Below are 15230 nucleotides of genomic sequence, written 5' to 3'. Positions count from 1 at the left end.
TAGAGGGCCTGAATTCGACGTCGATCGTTTGCTTTATTTACAAATATGTCGTTTCTTCTGAATCCATTTATTTCTCCCCAAAAGCTTAGGAGAGAAGGCAGGCTGGCTGGCTGGCTGTGACCCCTACTCTACACATGAAGAAAGTGAGGAGGAAGAAAGCAGGCCTAGTAAATAGAGAAGCCTGGGTTTTAGTTGTGGCTTCTGGCTCCAGAGCCGGTGTTTGTCATCACGCTGCATTATTATTATTATTATTATTATTATTATTATTATTATTATTATTATTTTGAGACGGAGTCTTGCTCTGTCGCCCAAGCTGGAGTGCAGTGGCGCAATCTCGGCTCACTGCAAGCTCCGCCTCCCGGGTTCACGCCATTCTCCTGCCTCAGCCTCCCGAGTAGCTGGGACTACAGGCGCCCGCCACTGCGCCCGGCTAATTTTTTCTATTTTTAGTAGAGACGGGGTTTCACCATGGTCTCGATCTCCTGACCTTGTGATCCGCCCGCCTCGGCCTCCCAAAGTGCTGGGATTACAGGCGTGAGCCACCGCGCCCGGCCTATTTTTTTTTTTTTTAAAGGAGGTGGAGTGGGATGGTTTCCTGGCACTTTGAAAATCTTCTGATACAAACTATTTTTTCCTTCTTTCTTTCTTTCTTTCTTTCTTTCTTTCTTTCTTTCTTTCTTTCTTTCTTTCTTTCTTTCTTTCTTTCTTTCTTTCTTTCTTTCTTTCTTTCCTTCCTTCTTTCTCTCTCTCTCTCTCCCACCCTGCCTCTTTCCCTCCCTCCCTCCCTTCCTTCCTTCCTTCCTTCCTTCCTTCCTTCCTTCCTTCCTTCCTTCCTTCCTTCCTTCCTTCCTTCCTTCCTTCTTTCCTTCCTTCCTTCCTTCCTTCTTTCTTTTTTCTTGAGACGGAATCTGGCTCTGTCGCCCAGGCTGGATGGAGTGCAGTGGCGCGATCTCGGCTCACTGCAAGCTCCGCCTTCCGGGTTCAAGTCATTCTCCAGCCTCAGCCTCCAGAGTAGCTAGGACTACAGGTGCGCGACACCATGCCCAGTTAATTTTTTGTATTTTTAGTAGCCACGGGGTTTCACCATATTGGCCAGGCTCATCTCGAACTCCTAACCTCATGATCCGCCTGCCTTGGCTTCTCAAAGTGCTGGGATTACAGGCATGAGCCACCGCGCCTGGCCTTTTTTTTTTTTTTCTTTCTTTCTTTCTTTTTTGATGGAGCTTCGCTGTTGTTGGCCCCGGGCTGGAGTGCAATGGCACGATCTCGGCTCACTGCAACCTCCACCTTCCGGGTTCCAGCAATTCTCCTGCCTCAGCCTCCCGAGTAGCTGGGATTACAGGCGCCCGTCACCACGCCCGGCTAATTTTTGCATTTTTATTAGAGATGGGCTTTCACCATGTTGTCCAGGCTGGTCTCAAACTCCTGACCTCAGGCGATCCACCTGCCTCAGCCTCCCAAAGTGCTGGGATTGCAGGCGTGAGCCACAGCACCTGGCCACCCGGCCTCTTTCTTTTCTTTTGTTTCTTTTTCTTTTTTTTTGACAGGGTCTCACTTTGTCTCCCAGGCTGGAGTGCAGTGGTGCAACCCGAGCTCACTGCAACCTCGATCTCCAGACTCAGTGATCCTCCTGCCTCAGCCTCCCAAGTAGCTGGGCTTGCAGGTGGGTGCCACCACATCACATTAATTTTTTTTTTTTTTTGGTAGAGACAGAGTCTCACTATCTTGCCCAGGCTGGTCTTGAACTCCTGGCCTCAAAGGATCCTCCTGCCTTGGCCTCCCAAAGTGTTGGGATTACAGGCGTGAGCCACTACGCTCAACCTACAAAGAGTTTATATACTAAAGTGAAATTTCTTATTAAACAGAAGATTTTTAAGAAAAGCATTACAAGGTTCTTATTGGTTAAAATGGAAAAAAATTTTATTTTTGTTCATCTCCTGGTAGAATTGAAAAACCCTCCCTAAAGATGAATACTGCATGGCTTCTAAGGGCTACCAGCAGAAGTGAAATGGATTAAAAGACCCCAAGGTGGCTTGGTTCTCTGTCCTGTGGCTCTGGGTTTTCTATTTTCATCTTCCTGGTTTGTGAAAAGTCCGGAGCTGAACCTTAGGTGTAGGAGTGCCCTGCTCATTGTGCAACCTTGCAAATAGCTGGGTTCTTCCAGAGAATGTTGTGAAATTTTCTTAAAGGCTGAAGGTGTCATGATTTTCTCCACACCTCTTGAAGAAGATGAGTTCAAATTGGATCTTGAGAAGTTTACTCTGATTCTCTAATATCTCATAGCCATAGTCTAAGTCAGAGAGAGAGATTGAATGCATTCATGCGTAGAAACATAAATGACACATTTGCAGATTACATGACATGACATTTGAGTTTGATCCCATATGATCGTGTGGGGAGAAAGGTGTGGATGGGGTCATAGATGACAAAAGATTGGCCATGTGTTGATTATTGTTAACTTGGGCGGTAGTTCTTAGAAATGGATTGTACTGTTTTCCACTTTTGTATATGTTTGTTGTTTTCCATAATACAAAATAGTTTTAAAATCATTTGTTCTGACTGGGCACAGTGGCTAATGCCTGTAATACAGCACTTTGGGAAGCTGAGGTGGGTGGATCGCTTGAGCCCAGGAGTTCAAGATCAGCCTGGGCAACATAGTGAGACTCTGTCTCTACAAAAATACAAAAATTACCCAGGCATGGTAGCCTGCATCTGTAGTCTCAGTAACTTGGGAGGCTGAAGTGGGAGGTTGGCTTGAGCCTAAAGAGGTGGAGGTTGCAATGAACTGAGATCACGCCATTGCACTCCAGCCTGGGTGACAGAGCCAGACCCTGTCTCAAATAAACCCACACACAAAAAAGAAAAAAAATCATTTGTTCATTAAGAATTTATTTATTGAGTAACTACTATGTGCCAGACACTGTCCTGGGTGCTTGCGATGCATTTGTGAACAAAGTTAAAAATCTCTTGCCTTGTAACTTACATTCTAGCTTGGAATGGGGTATGTAGAAGGAACGTGAATAGTAAACATGATGAGTTAGTGAATTTTATAGTGTGTTAGAAAGTGATAAGTGCTGTGGATTCCATTGAGAAGAGGATGGACAAGGGGACTAAGCCTGAGGCTTGGGGCTCCAACTTGGGAAAGAACCTACAGGAAGGCTGAATGAGAACAGTAGGAGAGGGAGCCACAGTGTATTAGGGAGTTGCTCAACACTGTGTACCTCCCTATTATACTTCCTTATTACTCAAAAATGTGACTGCAATTATGTCCATGAAAATCTATACAAGGCCAGGCATGGTGACTCACACCTGTAATCTCTGCACTTCAGGAGGTCGAGGTAGGCAGATCACCTGAGGTCAGGAATTCGAGACCAGCCTGGCGAACATGGTGAAACCCCACCTCTACTAAAAATTCAAATATTAGCCAGCACGTGGCGGCGCACCGCTGTAATCCCAGCTACTTGGGAGGCTGAGGCAGAAGAATAACTTGAACCCGGGAGGCGGAGCTTGCAGTGAGCCGAGATCGCGCTACTGCACTCCAGCCTGGGTGACAGAGCAAGACATTGTCTCAGAAAAAAAAAAAAAAAAAAAAAAAAAAAAAGCTATTTGAATAGTTGATATAGGAATGGAGAAAAGGAGGCCAGGCAAAGAAAATCTCACATTAGGATTACTGTAAGTATGCTAATTTAGCTGTTTCACTCTTAAATGTTAACTCTTTGAAGGCAAAGATTTGTTTATCTTTAGTTTTTTTTTTTTTTTTTTTTTTTTTTTTTTTTGAGATGGAGTCTCACTCTGTTGCCCAGGCTGGAGTGCAATGGAGCGATCTTGGCTCATTGCAACCTCCGCCTCCTGGGTTCAAGGGATTCTCCTGCCTCAGCCTTCTGATTAGCTGGGATTACAGGCACCTGCCACTACACCCAGCTAATTTTTGTATTTTTAGTAGAGAGAAGGTTTCACCATGTTAGTCAGGCTAGTCTTGAACTCCTGACCTCAGGTGATCCGCCCCCGCTCGATCTCCCAAAGTGTTGGGATTACAGGTGTGAGCCACTGCACCTGGTCTTATCTTTAGATTTCTATCTCGGCTGGATACCTGGCCTAATAGAGTAGTTACATATTTGCTGAGTGAATGAGTGAAAAACGCGTGGAGAGTTGGAGTGAAGCTGTGACCTGCCATGCTGGGACCATCCAGCGCTCCCAATCATAATTCAGTTGCAGATGTTGGAGCTCATAAACCGATACCGCAAAATACAGTGCCTTGGGATACCGAACTGCAGAAGCCTAAAGATCTCTTTGATCTCCCCGACAAGGTCTCTTCCGAAGAAGTTGAAGTCTTGGCCGGGCGCGGTGGCTCAAGCCTGTAATCCCAGCACTTTGGGAGGCCGAGATGGGCGGATCACCAGGTCAGGAGATCCAGACCATCCTGGCTAACACGGTGAAACCCCGTCTCTACTAAAAAATACAAAAAACTAGCCGGGCGAGGTGGCGGGTGCCTGTAGTCCCAGCTACTCGGGAGGCTGAGGCAGGAGAATGGCGTAAACCCGGGAGGCGGAGCTTGCAGTGAGCTGAGATCGCGCAACTGCACTCCAGCCTGGGCGACAGAGCGAGACTCCGAGACTCCGTCTCAAAAAAAAAAAAAAAAAAAAAAGAGCAGTATTGCCGCCAGCATGTCTCACCTCCAGCCGTAAGGCAGTTTTCTCCTATCTCAGTAAATAGAATGCACGATCGAGTGGTACATCGAGACATTCCATTCCCAGGAACGAGCGGGAGACAGATGCCTTTCTCTTCTCTCAACTGCAAAGAGGCCTTCCTCAGCACAGACCCTTTACGGGTGTCGGGCTGGGGGATGGCCAGGTCTTTCCCTTCCCACGAGGCCATATCTCAGGCTGTCTCAGTGGGGAGAAACCTTGGACAACACCCAGGCTTTCTTGGGCAGAGGTCCCTGCGGCTTTCCGCAGTGCACTGTGTCCCTGGGTATTTGAGACTGGAGAATAGCGATGACTTTTACCAAGCATGCTGCCTGCAAACACATTTTTACCGAAGCACATCCTGCACAGCCCTAAATCCATTAAACCTTGAGTCAATACAGCACATGTTTCTGGGAGCACAGGGTTGGGGCTAGGGTTACAGATTAACAGCATCTCAAGGCAGAAGAATTTTTCTTAGTACAGAACAAAATGGAGTTTCTTATGTCTTCCTTTTTCTACATAGACGAAGTAACAGTCTGATCTTTCTTTCTTTCTCCCACAGTATATAAGCTTCTGAACCCTGTTGGGAGGTGGATACACTGTGTGGTTCTCCCTGTGCAAATATTAATATATTTCTATGCTTTTACCTTTTTTTAAATCATCCAGGGTGGAGTACGGTGATGCCATCTCAGCTCACTGCAACCTCCACCTCCCGGGTTCAAGCAATTCTTGTGTCTCAGTCTCCCGAGTAGCTGGGATTACAGACATATGCCATCACACCCACCCAGTTAATTTTTGTCTTTTTAGTAGAGATGGGGTTTCACCTTGTTGGCCAGGATGGTTTTGAACTCCTGGCCTCAAGTGATCCGCCAGCCTCAGCCTCCCAAAGTTCTGGGTGTATGCCTTTTCTCTAATGAATTTACTCTTTATTTTTTTTTTGAGACGGAGTCTTACTCTGTCGCCCAGGCTGGAGTGCAGTGGCGTGATCTCTGCTCACTGCAAGCTCTGCCTCCCGGGTTCACGCCATTCTCCTGCTTCAGCCTCCTGAGTAGCTGGGACTACCGGTGCCCTCCACCATGCCCGGCAAATTTTTTTTTTTTTTTTTTTTTTTTTGTATTTTTAGTAGAGATGGGGTTTCACCATGTTTAGCCAGGATGGTCTCGATCTTCTGACCTCGTGATCCGCCTGCCTCAGCCTCCCAAAGTGCTGGGATTACAGGTGTGAGCCACCGTACCCAGCCATATTTACCTTTTTTGTGAGTTGGTTTTCAGTGAACCTTTGGAGGGTGAAGGGGAAACTGCGTTGACCCCAACACGGACCCACAGCATGGAAGGATGTGTAGAGGAGCACAGGAATTTCTGTCAGTGACACTGATGACCAAAGGTTGGAATTTACTCCCCAATTTTTATCTTTATTGTAAAATCTGCTACAGGATAGTATGGGACCTGGCATCCACTAACTGAAACCCATCCCAAATGTTTACATATCACCCGTTGTCTTTTGCTTTGTTGGCTTCACCAATGCAAGGTGCACATCTTATAGAACAGAGAGACGCCTGAGAATATGAAGAGATTGTTATTTTTATTAAGGAAGAGTAGCCTTTTTTTTTTTTTTTTAACAGGGTCACAGAAACAGGAAAGAAGTTAGTGAATGTACAATATGAAACAACAATAAATCCATCATAAGAAATATTTTTCAAAAGAATAAAATATTAGTTTTCACGATTTTATTTTGTTAAGTTCAGAATACAAACAGATTTTTGACATGAGTGGTTGTGCTTCCACCCCTTATGTTGATAATATATGCTAATCTTTTATCTTTTTTTCCAAATGAAGACAAGATTACGAAAACGACAGAGAATAATAGCATAATAGCACAATAGCATAATAGCATAATGCTAAGTCTTGGAAGATACAGGGAGAAGAAATTGAAGTAGTCATACCACCACAAAGGAAGAAAAACAACCTGAGACTTCAGACTGCAAGGGACAGCATGAGTGGTTCTAATACATACAGGTAGATGAGGCAGGACAGAAGCAGAAAGGAAGGGTGGAGGAAAGATGCACCAAATTCTGTGAGCAAAGCCTCAGCGTTTCTTAGGCTAGAGGCAGAGCCAGGCTGGCCCGCCTAGCAGCAGCATTGCTTCTTGCAGCAGCACTTCTGCTGACAGCAGCACTTCTGCTGGTAACAGCCCTTCCCACAGCCACAGCCACATGAGCTGCAGGTGCGGCGGCAGCAACAGATCACGGGCGTGCTGCAGCAGCCCCCACAGCAGCCGCGGCAGCAGGGGCAGCAGCTGGAGCAGCAGCCCACCCGGTAGCACCTGCAGGTGGTGCAGCTGCCACAGCCACCACCACAGCCACCGCCACAGCCACCACCGCAGCCACCACCACAGCCACCACAGCCACCACCGCAGCCACCACAGCCACCACAACTTCCACAACCACAGCAACCCATGGTGTCAGTAGAGAGGACTCAGGTGACGTGAGGAGGGAGGACTCAGCAGGGGTGAAGAGGTCTGATGTTCTTTGCTACAGGGGCTCTTAAATACCCCTTCCAGGCCTAACACGCGGCAGGCAGCCACTTCCTTGTTTCCTCCAGCTTCCCTGGAGGAATTTCACAAGACCCTGAGTGTATTTCCTCACTGGACACCTCTGACTTCATAGAATTGCTTATTTTCACATTTACTTCTTCCTCAAGTTATGTTTCTCATAAAAACAACATGTTTCTTAAATATTGAGTCTCGTTTTAACCTAGCAGTTTGCAAGTGTAATCTATGAGTCTCATTTGATGAAAGCCCATCTCCTATATTCCATGCATCAGAATTCCTTGGCCCCGAGAGGATCTTTCCTTGGTTCCCCCTCCTCTAAAGGAAGCCTTTAGGTGCTGTCTGTAGAATGCAAGAGAACGTGAGATCCCACATGGAGAAGCAAACACGCAAAGCTTCACGTGTCATAAGGTCCCTTGGCTAACATCTCAGAAGACTTTCTCACCTGTTTTCAGACTTACTTTTGCTGTGGATTCACAAGTCAAAATATGGGAAAGATATCCATCTTGGGTTGATAGTCACGGTGTATTTCAAAGTAAGCTTCCCACACTGGCTCATGTTCCCCTCTTGTCCTATACACATGGAGTAGTGGATGAGGTAGCCAAGAGCCTCTGCCACCAGCAGGTTTCATGTCCCTTAAAAAGCCATGGTCCCTATGTGACCCAGTTTCCTTAGCTTAGGGTAAATAATGTATACTCTTTTAAAAGACCTTATTTTTTAGAGCAATTTTTGGTTCACATCAAAATTGAGCTGAGGGCCAGGTGCGGTGGCTCACCCCTGTAATCCCAGCACTTTGGGAGGCTGAGGCAGGTGGATCACTTGAGGTCAGGAGTTCCAGACCAGCCTGGTCAACCCCCGTCTCTACTAAAAAATATAAAAATTAGCTGGGAGTGGTAGTGGGCACCTGTAGTCCCAGCTACTTGGGAGACTGAGGCAAGAGAATTGCTTGAACCCGGCAGACGGAGGTTGCAATGAGCCAAGATCGAGCCACTGCACTCCAGCCTGGGTGACAGAGTGAGACTCCATCTTAAAAAATAATAATAATAATAATAATAATAATAATAATAGAGCCAAAAGTACAGAGTTCCCTTATACCCCCTGTCCTCCCCAACACAGCCTCCTTCACTACTGACATCACATGCCAGGGTGGTATATTTGTTACAACTGGTGAACCTACAGTGAGACATCATAATCACCCAAAGTCCACAGCTTTCATCAAGGCTCACTCTTGCCTTCTTTCACCACCCCAGGTACTTAACCCCTTCAGAATCATATGTCCCGCTGGGCGTGGTGGCTTATGCCTGTAATCCCAGCACTTTGGGAGGCTGAGGCAGGCAGATCACCTGAGGTCAGGAGTTTGAGACCAGCCTGGCTAACATGGGGAAACCCTGTCTCTACTAAAAATATAAAAATTAACCGGGTGGTGGCTCACGCCTGTAGTCCCAGCTATGCGGAAGGCTGAGGCATGAGAATGACTTGAATACGGGAGGCAGAGGTTCAACAGCCTGGGCATCAGAGTGAGACTTGGTCTCGAAGAAGAAAAAAAGAATCGTATGTCCTAGAAATTGTCTCCAAAAAATTAAAAGAAAAGAAGAACTTCATGTAAAGCCCTTTTGCAGCCTTCAAAAGCTATTCCTAAATTGGCCTCTTTTCCTGAGTGCTATGATGTGGGGTATTCTCCCTTATATTTCTGTAGAGCAGTGGATCTCAATGAGGGGCAATTTTGCCCCAGGAGACACTTAGCAACATCTGAAGACATTTTTGCTTCTTTTCGTTTCGTTTTGTTTTGTTTTATTTTGTTTTGTTGTTTTGAGACAGAGTCTCGCTCTGTCACCCAGGCTGGAGTGCAGTGGCGCAATCTCAGCTCACTGCAAGCTCTGCATCCTGGGTTGATGCCATTCTCCTGCCTCAGCCTCCCAAGTAGCTGGGATACAGGCGCCTGCCACAGTGCCTGGCTAATTTTTTGTATTTTTAGTAGAGACGGGGTTTCACCGTGTTAGCCAGGATGATCTCGATCTCCTGACCTCGTGATCCTCCCACCTTGGCCTCCCAAAGTGCTGGGATTACTGGGATTACAGACGTGAGTCACTGCTCCTGGCCTGACATTTTTGCTTGTTATAACTGGCAGAGACGTTGTCATAACTAGTGGCTTGAGGCCAGAGATGCTGCTCAACATTCTACATTGTGCAGGACAGACCTCACACAAGGAATTGTCCGGCTGAAAATGTCGGTAGTGCCAAAGTTGACAAATCTTGTCATATTTAGTGTTTTCCCTTTCTAAAGCATTTTCGCCTCCATTATTTTGAAACAATGTTATTGCCTGAGATTTACCTTAAAAAATTATTATTCAATTAGTTAACAAAGATGCATCATGCCCATGTCAGGTAAAATATTCTGGGCTGGGGCCAGGCATGGTGATTACACCTGTAATCCCAGCACTTTTGGGAGGCTGAGGCAGGAGGATCACATGAGTCCAGGAATTTGAGATGAACCTGGGCAATATAGCGACACCCTTATCTCTACAAAAAATAAAAAATTAGCCAGGTGTGGTGGTGTGCACCTCTAGTCTTAGCTACTTGGGAGGCTGAGGTGGGAAGATCACTTGAGCCCAAGAGGTTGAGGCTGCAGTGAGCCATGATCATGCCACTGCACTCCAATCTGTGTGACAGAGTGAGGCACTGTGTCAAAAAACAAAAACAAAACAAAAACAAAAAAAGAAGCCTGTGCTGTGCTGGAAGTTCCTGTAGCAGAACATTTTGAGCCATGATTTGGCCTGTGAGTTAGAGCAGGAAGTAAGGCTTGGGGGGTCAGGGCACCACCATGCCCGGCTAACTTTTTGTGTTTTTTCTAGTGGAGATGGGGTTTCACCATGTTGGCCAGGCTGGTCTCGAACTCCCAACCTCAGGTGATCCACTCGCCTTGGTCTCCCAAAGTGCTGGGATTACAGGCATGAGCCACCACACCTGGCCAACACAATGTTAAATATATTGAAAAATGAAACATAGAGCCAGGCTTTGTAACTGTGTGGTGGGGACCAAATCTTACATTCTCGGGTGGACAATCTCCAGTGAGAGTATCCGGCTGCTTCTGCAGTTGGCAGTGACATTTGTGCTGGAGATACCTGTCATTTCTCCAGACTTTGGTAAGATAATTTCTGGGCACTGTACAGGAATAGCCTCCTAATAATGTTTATTTGTTGTTCGAATGTTGGACCGTCCAGTCAAGCATTGCTGTTGTACTATACGGGCTTTCTGAGTGTGCCCAAGGCTGTTGATAATACCCGCTTTCCCATGACTCTCAGGAGGTCTTACTGGAATTTTTAGGACATTCGACTCAGAAAATAAACAAAACAAGTAATCTCATAAATCTAGCTCCCATTCCAAAGGGCAGTAAATAATATATTATGAGATTCTCCCATGACAATTGACCCAAACCATAATAAGGAAGTGGTCATGTGTCTTCCCCCTCCTCTCCCCAGAGTTGGTACATAAGGGCCTCCCCCAGCAGAAGGAGGCATCAGACCTGCTCACCTCTCAAGTCCTCCTTCCTCACTTCTCCTGAGTCCTCTCTACTGACACCATGGGTTGCTGTGGTTGTGGAAGTTGTGGTGGCTGTGGTGGCTGTGGTGGTGGCTGTGGTGGTGGCTGTGGTGGCTGCGGTGGTGGCTGTGGTGGCTGTGGTGGTGGCTGTGGCAGCTGCACCACCTGCAGGTGCTACCGGGTGGGCTGCTGCTCCAGCTGCTGCCCCTGCTGCCGCGGCTGCTGTGGGGGCTGCTGTAGCACGCCCGTGATCTGCTGCTGCCGCCGCACCTGCAGCTCGTGTGGCTGTGGCTGTGGGAAGGGCTGTTGCCAGCAGAAGGGCTGTTGCCAGCAGAAGTGCTGCTGCCAGAAGCAATGCTGCTGCTAGGCAGGTCCCAGGCCTCCGGGAAGATGCTGCAGGTAACTAACTGTCCTGTTGGTAAAATGTTCTCTCCCTCCTGCCAGTCTTCTCTGATATGAAAGTCACAAGAAGTTTTATCCACATTCCCTGGTCTCTGAGATCCTGCCTGCACATGAAAACCACCAACACAAACCTTCTCTATCAAGCACCAATCAAAGTATGAGTCCAACAAAACAGAGGGATATTTTTCATGCTATGTTTTCTTGAAATTTTACTATTGAAATGTTTGCCTCTATTCCTTTTTCCTTCATTCTGTAGTTTCTGTATTCTGCATGTCTGCTCCTGCTTTCTGTTTCTGTAAACCTGAGACAATATTTTCCCAATAAACCACATAAAACTGGCATTAAAGGCTCATGGACATCTCCTTCTTTCTTTTGTTATTCTAATGTGTTTAAAGGAAAGATGCAATTAAATCTAGAAAACTAATACTCCCTATGTTTGTTTGTGATGGATTTAGAATAATCACTAATAGACCAGGCGCGGTGGCTCACACCTGTATTCAAAGCACTTTGGGAGGCCGATGCGAGCGGAGTTCAGGAGTTCGAGGTCAGGAGTTCGAGACCAGCCTGGCCAATATGTTGAAACTCCGTCTCTACTAAAAATACAAAAAGTAGCTGGGTGTGGTGGCGGGTGCCTGTAGTCCCAGCTACTTGAGAGACTGAGGCAGGAGAATCACTTGAACCCGGGAGGAGGAGATTGCAGTGAGCCAAGATGTCACCACTACACTCCAGCCTGTGCGACAGAGCAAGACTCCATCAAAAAAAAAAAAAAAAAAAAAAAAGAATAGTCACTAATAAACTGGGTGCAGTGGCTCACACCTGTAATCCCAGCACTTTGGGAGGCTGAGGTTAAGGCCAGGACTTCGAGACCAGCCTGGTCAACATGGTGAAACCCCGTCTCTACTAAAAATACAAAAAATTAGCTGAGTGTGGTGGTGGGCACCTGTGGTCCCAGCTGCTTGGGAGACCGAGGCAGGAGAATCACTTTGAACCTGGGAGGCGGTGGTTGCAGTGAGCTGAGATCATGCTACTGCACTCCAGCCTGGGCAACAGAGTGAGACTCTGTCTAAAAAAAATAAAAAATAAAAAATAAAAAAAGAAAAGAAATCATGAACAATCTGTTCCTAACAGGTTTTCACACAGGGGTAAAGTTTGTTGGCTTCTATTATCCTCTTATCTGAATTAGAAAACATTCAGAAAACTGTATCAACAAGATTTTATTTCATCACTTTTTCTCTACCCTTAGATTCAACTTTTCTAACAGATTTTAACCTCAGCATCTATAGCCAGATGAAATTCAACACCTAAAGCTATTTAGGTCTTGGTTATTTTGGTTTCAGTTCTATTAACAGACTAAAATTTAATTACAGCTCAATGAAATTTAAAAAAATTATCATCAGTACTAGTTAATTGTCTTTCTGGCAGATTATGGTCACAAAATACTAATGTGGTCATATTTGAATAAATTATTCATAAAAGTTGTGACCTACTAAAACACTATATCCACTTTAAATATATATATATTTTTTTGAGATGGAGTCTCACTCTGTTGCCCAGGCTGGAGTGCAGTGGCACGATCTCGGCTGACTGCCACCTCTGCCTCCTAGGTTCAAGCAATTCTCTGCCTCAGCCTCCCGAGTCGCTGGGATTACCAGCGCCTACTACCACACCTGGCTAATTTTTGTATGTTTAGTAGAGATGGGGTTTCACCATGTTGGCCAGGCTGGTCTCGAACTCCCAACCTCAGGTGAGTTGGCCTTGGGGTCCCAAAGTGTTGGGATTACAGGTGTGAGCTACTGCACTCAACCCCACTTTAATTATATTCTATCACAAGTAAGTAAGAATATTATAAGAACAAAAAAATACAGAGTTCACAAGGGGCGCCTTTCAGACCACATCTGTGAGTCCCCTGAAAGTGAAGCCACATATGGTGTATGTTGAAAAACCCATCTACAGAATGTAGTGCCCTTTTTTAAATGAGATATCCATTATAATTTTGATCCTAACTCTGTTCCCTGTTGAAAGCAAGAGATGGGGAAAGGGGCAGAAGACTTCTCCGTGGGGTTGGCAGCTACCCTGGGCCTGAGAAAGGTGATTTACTGCTTCTTGCTTCTGGACCACGAGGTCTCTTCTCTTTCTCTTCCATTCTTGGAAGCACTCACAGAAAGTAGATACTTGAGAAATGCTACAGTGAAAAGAACTGTAGAAGATGCTAGTCCAGGGGCAAGTTCAAAGTCTACAGTAAATAGTAACACCACGGATGCTTCCAAAAAGAGGCTGTTACAAGGGTTTCACAAGGCTCCAGGAAAAATGGGCACTTCTTGCCTGACTCAAGTGTGTTTCCATATGGACCTAAAAGATGAAGAGCTACAGTGCTGACTCGGCGGTTATTTCTTGTTCTTGCCTGTCAGCTTCAGCATCAATATGTGGATCAAAAGAACCAGGTAATAATATAAAGTAGATGAATTTGCTTCAGCATATATCTGGCAATCACAAACTTTGCATCAGACACTGTGGTGGGCAAAATAAGACACGCGAAAATGAGAAAGGGCTGGGACCACATCTGCACTAATGGGGGGGATTGGATCCGAGTGATACAGTCTTTAGTGTGAGGATAACAGCAAAACCAAAAATATGCATCAGTAGCATAATATTTTTATAGATACATGATATTCACTCATTTTACAAATATTTATTGAGTATCTATGATGCACTAGGCACTTTTCTAGGAATCAAGAATGCTTTAATGAACAAAATGGATACAAATGTCTGCCCTCATGGGCCAGGCACAGTGGCTCATGCCTGTAATCTCAGCATTTTGGGAGACTGAGGAGGGCCGATTGCTTGAGCTCAGGAGTTCAAGACCAGCCTGGGTAACATGGTGAAACCCATCTCTACAGTACTACTACTACCACTACTATTACTACTACTACTACTACTACTACTACTAATAAGTAATCAGGCATGGTGGTACATGCCTGTGGTCCCAGCTACTGGGGAGGTTGAGGTGGGGATCGCTTGAGCCTGGGAGGTTGAGGCTTCTGTGAGCCAAGATTGCACCACTGCACTCCAACCTGGACCACAGGGGCGAGATCTTGTCTCAAAAAAAAAAAAAGAGTATTAAAAAAAAATCTGTCCTCATGGAACTAGTAACCTAGTCATGGGAGGTAGACAACACACATCATAAATAAGTATATTATATGGCATGTTAGAGATGGAGAGACAGAACATACAAATGAACAGTGGCCAGATCATACATAGAAATAGATCTCTCACCTGTAAACTGCAGCAAACATCCCAGGAAACCAACCTATTATCTATCCTAACCAGTCCATGCATCCAGCCTACTCGCTACAATCAGACTTGTAGGAAGTCAGACCACTATCTCTTAAAAACAGTCCAGCAAGCCAAACGAGGGCAATCAGCCCCAAATGGCCAGGACTTAATTAATAACTGGCAGTTTCCCTAATTCTTATCCCCTTTTTCCAATTTAGGACCAATTAGAGAGAGTCGAATATGCACTCCTAACGAATCACATAAGATGCCCCACTTCTAGTCTGTCTGTCTACAATGTTCTATACCAAAAGCCTCGCATCTGGGCATACCTGAAACCTTCCCTTCTTCCGGTATGAAGCTTTCCCACTCCTCTGCCTGCTTTCGAGTGTCCACAAAAACACAAGTGATGCTGTGGCAAACCATCACTTTGCTATGGCAAGCATAATTAAATAGCTTTTACCTGGACTCATTTGGTGGGTTGTCATTTATTTCCACAGACTCAGAAATTTCATCCTAAGTGTGTGTAAATTCTATAGATACATATAAGAATGCTCACAGTAGCACTGTCAAAAATAGCAAAAACCTGGAAACAACGGGACTTCCTATCATCTGGATAGTAAATGAACAGAAATGGAATGCAAGTAGATGTAGTAAAACCATGTCCAAAGAAATGCAAAGGAATAACAAACACAAGCTTTAGCTCATTGCAGCCATTTTTCTCTTTGATGCTTAAATTGTTGTCTCGATATGAACCCATTACCCTTTGGTAGCTTCCTTGTTTTCT

General features: G+C 45.6%; 2 protein-coding genes across 2 annotated transcripts; one reads left to right on the top strand and one right to left on the bottom strand.

Moving 5' to 3' along the window:
- Window positions 1–6811: 6811 nt before the first annotated feature.
- Window positions 6812–7141, bottom strand: LOC126932870 (small cysteine and glycine repeat-containing protein 3). Its single transcript, XM_050752125.1, has one exon. It carries the CDS (start codon window positions 7139–7141, stop codon window positions 6812–6814), a length of 330 nt encoding a protein of 109 aa, XP_050608082.1.
- A 3670-nt stretch (window positions 7142–10811) lies between these two features.
- On the top strand, window positions 10812–11138 carry LOC126932871 (small cysteine and glycine repeat-containing protein 7-like). The gene has a single exon (XM_050752126.1). The coding sequence runs from the start codon at window positions 10812–10814 to the stop codon at window positions 11136–11138; it is 327 nt and encodes a 108-aa protein (XP_050608083.1).
- Window positions 11139–15230: the final 4092 nt, after the last annotated feature.

This window comes from Macaca thibetana, chromosome 12 (genome assembly GCF_024542745.1).
Source record: "Macaca thibetana thibetana isolate TM-01 chromosome 12, ASM2454274v1, whole genome shotgun sequence".
Classification (NCBI taxonomy): Eukaryota; Metazoa; Chordata; class Mammalia; order Primates; family Cercopithecidae; genus Macaca; species Macaca thibetana.
The sequence above is the reverse complement of the archived record's forward strand: the minus strand, read 5'-3'. Positions and strand labels throughout refer to the sequence as shown.